At 36.9% G+C, this 12,500-nt stretch overlaps 1 protein-coding gene across 4 annotated transcripts in view; it reads right to left on the reverse strand.

Moving 5' to 3' along the window:
• Positions 1–12,500, reverse strand: part of LOC115213946 — a 1,060,743-nt gene that overhangs the window by 86,600 nt on the left and 961,643 nt on the right. For 3 of the 4 annotated variants that reach the window (XM_036504468.1, XM_036504469.1, XM_036504467.1), the window contains 3 exons: positions 11,262–11,378; positions 5,959–6,160; positions 3,496–3,560 (listed from right to left, as the gene is read on the reverse strand). In XM_036504468.1, coding sequence (XP_036360361.1) covers positions 3,496–3,560; positions 5,959–6,160; positions 11,262–11,378 — 384 coding nt within the window. The remainder of the gene's footprint in view (positions 1–3,495; positions 3,561–5,958; positions 6,161–11,261; positions 11,379–12,500) is intronic. The other variant, XM_036504470.1, reaches the window with a different exon arrangement.

Below are 12,500 nucleotides of genomic sequence, written 5' to 3' on the forward strand. Positions count from 1 at the left end.
AACTTATCTTTGTACCACCTTTTACAAGACTGTCGGTTGGGGATTATAGTACTAAAGTCCAACATCTTGGCAATTCTTCTTCCAAAAGCTTCCTTTTCTTCGATTCAAACATACAATAAAATTTGGTCACTTCTTGACCTGTCAGGACTGTGACAGCGGCGGTTTAAATGAAATCAAAAGAGGTTATCTAACGGGGCAGCCATCTATAATGTCCATCAACTAAATTGTGTCAGATAGGGAAACATTTAATGCTTATGCTCTGATATTCTGCAACCAGAAACCCATCACAGAATATGTTTGTTGGAAATTTTCAAAAGCTACCATAATAACTTCAAGTTCTGATCAGAATAGCAGAAGGCATATATTTCATTAATTTGTAAGTTAATGAATTAGTTATTGCGTGGACTGACAACATCTCTATTTCTGCAGACCGATGTCTAGACTGACGAAATAATTCCTCCAGCTATTCAAAACGAGCGAATCCTATAATAAAGTTATGTAACAATATCGTCTGCATTATTTTGTCTGATTGCTAAATGTGCGGTGCGCCCCCCCCCCACGCCCACATGCACCTCTACAAACACGCATAATATATCTATCTATTATCTATCTATCTATCTATCTATCTATCTATCTATCTATCTGTCTGTCTGTGTCTATCTATCTATCTATCTACCTACCTACCTACCTACCTACCTACCTATCTATCTATCTGTCCGTCTATCTATCTGTCCGTCTATCTATCTATCTGTCTGTCTGTGTCTATCTATGTACTTGTCTGTCTGTGTCTATCTATGTACCTGTCTATCTATCTATCTATCTATCTATCTATCTATCTATCTATCTATCTATCTATCTATCTATCTATCTATCTATCTATCTTTCTATGTACCTGTCTATCTATCTATCTATCTATCTATCTATCTATCTATCTATCTATCTATCTATCTATCTATCTATCTATCTATCTTTCCCTCTTTCTACTTATATACAGTATCAAATAAAAGATATTGTTCAGATAATATCAGATAAATTTTGATAGTTTACCGAATGATTCTTCTACGCAATTTCCAGAATTGTTTTTACTAAATGGTTTTATTGGAAACAGATTTGAAAACTAATCCAGAACTACTTATTCCTATTTATTCCTACAACTTTTGCTAAATCATCTGCTTTCTTACTTTCCATTTTCTCCGTATGACCTGATATACAAAACGCTCGAATTGTTTATTTTCAAATAGATAATTATCCGTTTTTTAATATTATCTTTTCACTTGTTTTGAAACCAGATCTCTTTTTGCTGATTGAAATAATTCTAAATGACATAAACTATCTGTAAATGAAAAAAGAAAAAAAAAACATTTTCCATGGTATTTCTTGAGCAGAATCTAAAGATGCTAATATTCCTTTCATATTGTACAAGTCTGATGTAATTTTAAACTGAGAGAGATACGCTGTAAATGCATTGCATTTTCTATAAAACATAGAGATAAGATGGCGGGATGGCAGAATCGTTAGCACGCCGGGCGAAATGCTTAGAGCTATTTCGTCTGCCGTTATGTTGTGAGTTCAAATTCCGCCGAGGTCGACTTTGCCTTTCATCCTTTCGGGGTCGATAAATTAGGTACCAGTTACGCACTGGGGTCGATGTAATCGACTTAATCCCTTTGTCTGTCCTTGTTTGTCTCCTCTATGTTTAGCCCCTTGTGGGCAATAAAGAAATAAGAAACGTTAGCACGTCAGGCGAAATGCTTAGCGCTATTTCGTCTGACTTTATGATCTGAGTTCAAATTCGGGCTAGGTCGACTTTACCTTTCATCTATTCGGGGTCGATAAATTAAGTACCAGTTGCCATTGCAGCTTTCCGATGCAGCGGGTATATAATTGTTAAAGAAGACAACAAACATTATGGCAAACATCTCAAGTCGTATACATTATTATTATTCAAAATCTTACAGCTGTTTCTGGGCTGTCCCAGAATATGGGATATTCAGTCATCAGAGACAAATAAGGAAAAATGGGGAGAATGAGAAGGGTATATATTAATGAAATGACAAAACAGAGGAAGGAAGTAATGGAATAAGGAGATGAAGAGAGAAGAAAAAGAAGCATAAAGTTCATAGTTCAACTTTCATCCTGCGCAGAACGTTTGTTGTCCTCTTTAACAATTATATATATATGTGTATATATGTCGTCACTCCTGTTCTCCTTAAAACACATATTTATCATTGGGTCGACAGACTTCATCATTTCTTCTTATTTTTCACCTTTCGTGTCCTTATTCGTCTGTCATGTCCACAAGTTTGCACCCCACCAGCTTATGTTGCTTAGACCGTTCAAGTGGACACAATTGTCCGAAGTTGTCGAGACCGTGATGATATTTGGTCAATAAATGACGAGGGATATAACTTGTCTGCGTCCGATATTTTTTCTCATTTTCTTTTTGTAAGTTCTTATCGTCTCTTGTGCCACATCTTCATTTCACACACACGCACACGCATGCACACACATGCGCGCGCGCGCACACACACATCATTTGATAAACACAGGATCTGTCCAATTACAGTACTGCCTGCTTATAATGTTTATATAAACTCGCATATAAATTCTGTATTTATTAAAGAACTCTTTGGTAGAACCTCAAAGCACAAATATAAAAATAATAGAATGTAAATATTTGGATGGGAAAAAGTGAAGGCTACCCGTGGGAATCGAACTCACATCTTCTGTAGGCACAACAGGCGTTTGCGAGTAAGAATAAAGTTTCTAAATTAGAGAAATTGGAAGGATTGCTTTGATCCAATGGTTGAGTGTCTGCCATGTCAATAGGCGATGTGGGTTCGTTTTCTCTTGGAGTTTTTCTATCCAAAACTGCTTTCCAAACCAATTATCACTGGCATTTATTTATAGATTACATGTGCTTCGAGATTCACTTCCAACCCATACCTTCAAAAATTATTTCTCGATCTCTCGAAAGTTTATAAATTGTTATGGTGGCAACAAAGTTATTAAAGGAAAGCATTTATCTCCAGTTTAAGGCGGCGCGCTGGCAGAACGGTCAACACACCGACCAAACTGCTTAGTGGCATTGTGGAATTAATTCCAAGTTCAAATTCTGCCGAGGCCGAACTTGCTTTTCATTCTTTCGAGGTCGAGAAAATAAGAACAAGTTGAGAATTGGAGGTCGATGTAACAATCGAACTTACCCTTCCTACCGTAATTGCTGGCCTTGTACCAAAATTTGAAATCAACATTCATCTCTCGCTTAATGTAGCACATTTTTGTGGATCCTACAAATCATGAAAGAGTACACACAAACACACACACACACACATGCATATATGGAAATATTTCATGCAATGAAACTCAGTAAGTGTTTTACCAGAAAAAGAACATTTTAGCAGATTTTTCAAGGAAAGTGAGGAAGCATTATACTTTTTAACAAGCAATGATACTCGGAGTAACAACAGTGATATACAGTTTAACCATACTCACCTATTCTATACTGCAGTAGGTTATTGTTTCTGCGATTGAATTCTATGCAAGTATAGCGTTGAGAACTGAAATGATAAAAGAGAAACGATGGATTAAATTAATAGCAGATATTCCATCCATCCATCTATCTATCTATCTATCTATATCTATCTATCTATCTATCTATCTATCTATCTATCTATCTATCTATCTATCTATCTATCTATCTATCTATCTGTCTGTCCGTCTGTCTGTCTGTCTGCACATACATACCTACGTACATACATATGTTCATACGAACACAAACACATATATTCATGCATACACACACACTGATATTTATATATGTATATATATACATGTGTGGAGGCGCAATGGCCCAGTGGTTAGGACAGCGGACTCGCAGTTGTAGGATCGTAGACCGGGCGATTTGAGTGTTTATTGAGCAAAAACACCTAAAGCTCCACGAGGCTCCGGCAGTGGGTGGTGGCGATCCCTGATGTACTATTTCGCCACAACTTTCTCTCACTCTTTCTTCTGTTGGCATGCTCGCTTAGCCAGCGGAGTGGCGTCATTTGAAGGTTAAAACAATGCGAAGTGCGTTGTGACCAGCGATGTGTAGCAACATCTGATAGCCTGATCGGTCACGGTGATCACGGTGTTATATACATGTATACATACATATATATATATATATATAAGTGAACCGAGAGAGTAGATGCTTATTCCATTCGTTTACAGCTGTTTCTTTAACTTGTTAGTTAAATAATAGATATAGCATCAACAATAACATGCATATAAAATACACATATATACACACACGCACACATATATGTATGTACATGTACACACACACACATACACACACACACACACACACACACACACACACACATATATATATATATATATACATACATATGCATGAGTACAACTATATACATGGTGCTAAGGGAGTAAAGTACGTTATATCATGTCCAACAGCTGTTTCTGGGAGTTCGGAATTACGTTATAATGTTGGCAGATATAGTTTTCAAAACGTATTTTGTACCCTGTATATAGACATCCGTTATTATACGGATATCTATATATTCATCCATGAATGTCTCATCATTAGTAATACCTGCAGTCTTTTGGTTTCTTTTCATTTACATGTATATTCTCTTTTACTCCCTTGTTTCAGTCATTTGACTGTGGCCATGCTGGAGCACCGCCTTTTAGTCAAACAAATCGACCCCAGGATTTATTCTTTGTAAAGCCTAGTACTTATTCTATCGGTGTCTTTTGCCGAACCGCTCTGTTACGGGGACGTAAACACACCAACATCGGTTGTCAAGCGATGGAGGCGGAAGAACACAGACACACAAAAATATACACACACAGATATATATCTCTAATTCATATTTTATATTTATATATTTATACTGTGAAATTTGATTTAATACTAAATTGAATTTTTCCCTGTAAGTTTAGAGTTATACTCCCTAATATTATTATTATTATTATTATTATTATTATTATTATTATTATTATATATATATATATTATATATATATATATATATATTATATATATATATATATATCTATATATATATATATACGACAGGCTTCCTTCAGTTTCTCTCAACTAAATCCATTCACAAAGCTTTGGTCGGCCCGAGGCTATAGTAAAAGATACTTGCCCAAGGTGCCACGCAGTGGGACTGAACCCAGAACCATGTGGTTAGTAAACAAGCTTCTTACCACACAACCACTGCTGCGCGTATGTATGTATATTTTATCAATGAAACCCGATCGGTTTTATTCGTTCAGTTGCTTCATTATCGCCGTATCTGCAGCCACGCAGCCTCTCTTTATCCTGAGCTTAAATCATTTGAACGCTACTAAGAGTTTCCTACGTTGAGCATCTCTGAATCTCATCTGTTGACTACACACACACACACACACACACACACACGCACACATGTACACACACACGCACACATGTACACACACACACACACACACGAGAAATTTTTATGTTGGCTAAAAACTTTGAAAGTGAAAGAATTTTAAATAAAACTAATTTTAAAAACAATTACAGCGTGGAAGGTGTTTATAGGCATTTAAAAAAAAACACACAAAAACCTTTAGATTATCTTCAACATTTAAATTTAATTTATCAAAATATTTTCGTCGCTTTGAGACCTCGATCTGTTCACTGTCAAAATCCGTGCTGCATCTTGGAATTTTGTCAGTGAACAGGTCGAGGTCTCAAAGCGACGAAAATATTTTGACAAATTAAATTTATATGTTGAAGTGAATTTAACGGTTTTTGTGTGTTTCTTAAATGGCTTATAAACACCTTCTACGCTGCAATTGTTTTCGTTCCAGCACACGATCTCAGATCAAGTCACTTGCTATGCAAGTACATCTCCATAATTTTAAAAAATATAAATGAAAGAAGGAAAAATGGAATAAAGAAAGCCATCTATCTACTTACCATCCATTAGGAAACACTGATGATACTTTATATTTCTCCTTATATGGGTTTAATTCCTCACATCGGAAAGATCCTAGCTTGGAGAAACTGATGTGTGTTTTGTTAATGACCACCTGTTCATTGTATTCTTCTTCATACAACATCCATTTGCCGACATATTTGTCAGCAAATTCGCACCGTTGTTTACTCTCTTCGCGGACACCTGAAAATATTCCATGTGAATGCAAACCATCAGATGCAACCTTCGGAGATTTTACTTTTAGTTTCTTTGAGAGGGGCTGGGTTTGTGTAGGAGCAGGGTGAGGAGAAATTAAAGTAGAAGAGCAAGTCGAACAACAAGAAGAACATCTACAACAAGAATACGATGGAACAGATTTCAGGGACACGGCATCAAGGAATGAAATAACATATGTAACCTATTCTTTTTTCTTTTATTCCTTTACTTGCTTCAGTCATTTGACTGCCGCCATGCTGGAGCACCGCCTTCAGTCGAACGAATCGACCCCAGGACTTATTCTTTGTAAGTCCAGTGCTTATTCTACCGGACTCTTTTGCCGAACCGCTAAGTTACAGGGAACATAAACACACCAACATCAATTGTCAAGCGATGGTGGGGTGACAAACACAGACACCCACCCAAACACACACACACACACACGCACACATGTACACACACACACACACACACACAGAGGCATGTACACACACACACACACACACACACAGAGGCATGTACACACACACACACACAGAGGCATGTACACACACACACACACACACACACACAGAGACATGTACACACACACACACACACACACACAGAGGCATGTACACACACACACACACCACACACACACATATATATATATATATATATACACGACGGGTTTCTTTCAGTTTCCGTCTACCAAATCCACTCACAATGATTTGGTCAACCCGAAGATTTAGTAGAAATCACTTGCCAAGATGCCATGCAGTGGGATTGAACCCAGAACCATGTGGTTGGTAAGCAAACTTCTTACCGCACAGCCACTCCTACTCGTATGTAGTAGTTTGATGAGCAGACATGTATACACATATTGAATATCTATGTTTACTTTGGCGATGAACATCCTTGTTAACGGTGAACACTGCTCCGGAGGTTATTCAAGATGAACGAAATTATTAGTCCAAGAATAGAAACTTTTGTTGAATTTCTTAAACTATGAATGATAAATATAACAATGGCAACAACCACAATAGCGACAACTACAATAAAAACCAGATGAATTACGATAACAGAGATTAATGGTGAAATAATGGAAGCACTTGAAAGCGCTTTCAAAGTCACAAATGGCGGTGCAGTCTTCAGCACTTAAAAAAAAACTTAAACGATGGCAAAAACAGCGATAACAAATAAATAAAAAGCAACACTGTCATTATCATCACAACAGCAACAACAGCAACAGAATTATTGGTAATTACTTTTAAAAATTTCAAATGACTAATGAACAATTGTTGATGAATTCAATTACAAATATTTTCAACAAATAAATCGATAAAAAACATTAATAGTTACAAAACAATTTCTTTTTTTGTAAAAATCTCAAATGAAATATTGACAAAATGTTTAGTGTTTCGTTGATGTTTCAGTTGTTGTTTTTCTTGTTGTTGTAGGGAGTTGTTTGTGGCTGGTGATGTTGGAGGTGTTTAACTCTAGGCCAATTGTAGACGCGACGATCATAGATATTCCGTCCATGACATTCCCATCTGTTATTCCGTTTTAGTGTTTTTGGTAATATAATATCGAGTGTGTCTTCTCTTGTTTGTGTTTTAGCAGAGGATATTAGTGGTGTTCCAGCCATGGCAATCACCTCTTTTATTCAATTATGTCGTTATGTTGTATCTAGGATTACAATATCTACTGTGACCTTCAATTATTTGAAGAAATTTAAATGAAATTTGTCAGTTATTTCAAGCAAATCAACTGACCAGGTAGAGAGACTGACCCATAAATTCGTGTAGCAGGTCAATGTTAGTATCGTTTATTGTTGCTTGACCCTAGGTCAGTCTTAAGTAAGCAAAACTACGATCACATCGATTCAACTCTTACTGACCAGTTCATTTGACATTTGGTCTTAATGTATCTTGGACTACACTATACACCATTCACACTTTTTACAAAGATGGTTTAATATTTGATTGGCATATTTTTGTATAAAAATACATATATGATTAGTCTTTAAGTTGTACCTGAATTAGTCGAGTAATTAAGGTACCTGACGATATGCCAGTATGTTCACGTTGAGGTCCGAACAATCCCCCACCCCATAGAACAAGCCCTTTAAATTAAATTACGATTCCGTTTTATGAATGCTCTTATTGCTAATTTCTAAAATTAAATAACAATTAAATTAATATTTCTATAATTTTTCGCTTTGAAAATTTAAATTATTAATCTACTGAGTAAGTATACAAAGCGGTGATGAAGAGTAAACTAAAGTAAGATCAGTTCAAATCTGTTTGAGTCCAACAGAGGCCGCGTTTTTGCCTTAGGCAAGAATTATTTTTCTCCACGACAAACTGAAGTGAAAAGCCTTTACAGGTTCAAATATGTTTCAAATTTATTAGAACAGGTCTTTAATTATAAGATATATGTGCTATATCGTAGCGGAATTTGGTCTTAACTTAATATCTTAATCTTGTTGGGTATTGGGAGGCTCATTACGACAATAACAATGACACACGCACTGATTCAGTATTACTTCTTTGATGTTATTCAATCGGTTAAATATCTAACAAACTCACTAATCAAGCATTTGTTTAATGTGTTGATTAAACAACCAATCGATTGTTTGTTAGTCCAAGTTCTTTCATCGCTGTTCGTGACCTTTCCAATGATTTCCCACTCTCTTCAAAGTCTGCTTTGAGTCTGGGAAGAATTGGTCTTATGCTTGTGTGTGTGTTTCCTTTGGCGAATTTATTCTTGGATGCTTTGTTCCGTTTGGTTTTGTCTTCGTAAAGTTTTGTACTACAGAAGGAATCTGTCTGTATTACACTCACCACGTGATCTAATATTATCAATGTTGACCTTAGGTCAGATTATTGATAAACAATAGCCTTATTATGGCTTGGAACTGAGATCGAAGTGGCTAATCGATAGCAAATTGCATTATCAGAGCTGATAGAGTCAAAAGTCGAGTCGAAGGTTCGAGTCCGTCAATGCTTTTTCATAGGAGATTCTCTGCTTTCAAATCATCGTGTGTGCATGCCGTGCCTCTGTATGTGTGCGTGCATGCAGTGCCTGTGTGTGTGTGTGTTGTGTGTGTGTGTGTGCGTGCGCGCGCGTGTGTGTGTATGTGCATGCGTTCGTGCGTGTGTTGTAAGCGTTTGCATTTGTATATATTTGTATGTGTGTTCTTGGGATGTGTGTCTATGAATGTGTATGTGTTGACGCGTCTCTGTTTATTGATCAGGTAGGGGGGGTGCGCATAATTTCGTTTGCGTGATTAAATGTGTGAATATTCGAGGTGTTATAAGGAATGGGAGTGTGAGCGTGTGTGTTCGTGTGTATAATGCATATGCCTAAACACACCTCATACACATATATGTGCGTGTGCAAGTGCGCTACATGCACGTGTGCAATTCTGTGTATCTGTTCAAAGCAGGAACCTCAAATGGAGAATCCCTGGAATGTTATACAAATATTCAATGTTCAATGATTGATTTGGAGGAGGAGTCAGTCTGCTATGATCTCACTAAAACAAGCCCAGCGTTTCCAAGTTTTTATACATACATGCGTATATACATACATACATATATACATATACACACGTATATGTATGTACATATGTATGTATGTATGTATGTATGTATGTATGTATGTATGTACGCATGTATGTATGTATGTATGTATGTACGTATGTATGTACGCATGTATGTATGTATGTATGTATGTATGTATGTATGTATGTATGTATGTATGTATGTATGCATGTATGTATGTATGTATGTATGTATGTACGCATGTATGTATGTATGTATGTACGTATGTATGTAGCATGTATGTATGTATGTATGTATGTATGTATGTATGTATGTACGTATGTATGTATGTATGTATGTATGTATGTATGTATGTATGTACGCATGTATGTATGTATGTATGTATGTATGTATGTATGTATGTATGTATGTATGCATGTATGTATGTATGTATGTATGTATGTATGTATGTATGTATGTATGTATGTATATATGTATGTATGTATGTATGTACGTACGTACCAACGTATGTATGTATATGTGTGTGTGTGTGGCGAGATTGGCAGAATCGTTAGCCCGCCGGGCGAAATGCTTAGAGGTATTTCATCTGCCGCTCCGTTCTGAGTTCAAATTTCGCCGAGGTCGACTTTGCCTTTCATCCTTTCGGGGTCGATTAAATAAGTACCAGTTACGTACTGGGGTCGATAAAATCGGCTTAATCCGTTTGTCTGTCCTTTTTGTGTTTAGCCCCTTGTGGTAGTAAAAAAATAGAATATATGTATATATATGTATATATATATATATATATATATATTATATATATATATATATATATATATATATATATATTTATTATATAGAAGGAGCTTCTACAGGACTAGTACTGTTTCATTCAAGAGAAATCTTCAGGAAGCTATTTAACAAGAATTTATTAGCATTTATACATTTAGGCAGGTTTAAAGGAGTGGTGGTGGGGGACTTTTTGGGGGTAGGCATAGCGCAAAATATCATACTTGGGGGAGTGGTCAAGGAGTCAGTGGTAAGTTGACTCCTTGACCACTCCCCAAGTATGATATTGCGCTATGCCTACCCCCAAAAAAGTCCCCCACCACCACTCCTTTAAACCTGCCTAAATGTATAAATGCTAATACAATTCTTGTTAAATAGCTTCCTGAAGATTTCTCTTGAATGAAACAGTACTAGTCCTGTAGAAGCTCCTTCTATATAATAAATTAATTTTACTCTGCTATGTATTGAGTACCTTACTTACTGTGGTTACCCCGGATCAACCGGGACCTACATATATATATATATATATATTATATATAATATATATATTATATATATATGCATGTGTATGTATATGTGTATGTATATATGTATGTGTATGTGTATGTGTGTATTATGTATGTGTATATCAATGTCTGTAACAGTGATGGGGACCACGGCTGTCTGTATGTCCATCCACCATCGCTAGCATTCTCCACCAGCACCAATCCGCCACCTATAAAAGACAAAAACTGTACACAATGAAGAATTATTGGATGAGGTTTCCTTACCGCAAAGTCCACACGATCGTTGGCAATGGAGGTAGTATTTTCCCCCCTCCTTCGTACAACGGCCACGTCGCATGATTTCTCGACATTCTTCGTGGTCGTCCTCACAATTCCACGGATCTGTTGACGATCAAAAGTGAATTGTGAAGTGAGACCTAACACTCCGGGATGGGAAGAGTTCCATGTTAACACGGCCACTGATAGACACGAACATACACATACATAGTATATACACACACATACATATATATATTTACACATACACACGCACAGAAACGCACATAGAAAGTGGTAGCGGACACGAATACAACTATTGAAACATACTGACACACACACAAAGGTAGGTACGCTCCAACACCTTACACGTCTCACCACAGATCTATCTATCTATCTATCTATCTATCTATCTATCTATCTATCTATCTATCTATCTATCTATCTGTCTATCTGTCTATCTATCTATCTATCTATCTATCTATCTGTCACCGTCATAGTGTCCAGCCAGAAGTACATCGAGCTGGTCGACGAGACACTGAGAGACTACGAAGCGGTAACAGGAGCGAAAATCACCTGGGAAAAAAATCAGTGGACTTGCGGCTCGGTACATGGAGAAGCAAGCCCATGCCGTCCACCAGCGCCTCTGTCGTGGGACACTGGACCAACGGTCCGGTCGAGTCGCTCGGTGCCTGGTTTGGTACGGAACGAGATAAGGAACAGGGTGGTCAGTCGCCCGGCAATGGGCCGAGAGGAAGCTGTCCCTAAAAGGTCGGGTGGAGATGGCGAACTCGTACATCGCGACTGTCATCTACTACCGCCTGACGGTGCATGCGAAGACATCTTGGCATAATAATAATTACCATGACCTGTCTTTCATCTTAAATATGATCGAATGCAGAAGAATAAAACATCAGTTCTCAATAAATATTTTAAAATCTCAAAATAACAAGTTTAAAACCCCGAAAAATATAATCAAGAAAGACAACTCTGAATTAGAAGAATAGAGTTATTCCCCTTGCAAATATATATTTTAACGTTTAATCGTGGATGTGTTCGATATCATTATTGTTGTTCCGTTTTTCAATTGTTTTGAATGCAGAGAGATTAATATTGTGTCAAACTTTCGTACTTCGTGGATCAATAGAATAACATCGATCCTGACCTACGTCTGGAATTGATTTAATCGATTTAAATTGATATGCCTCCAAAAAGACGTCTTTGAAGATCACGACACGTTCGAAATCT

The sequence above is a fragment of the Octopus sinensis genome, linkage group LG7 (assembly GCF_006345805.1).
Source record: "Octopus sinensis linkage group LG7, ASM634580v1, whole genome shotgun sequence".
Classification (NCBI taxonomy): Eukaryota; Metazoa; Mollusca; class Cephalopoda; order Octopoda; family Octopodidae; genus Octopus; species Octopus sinensis.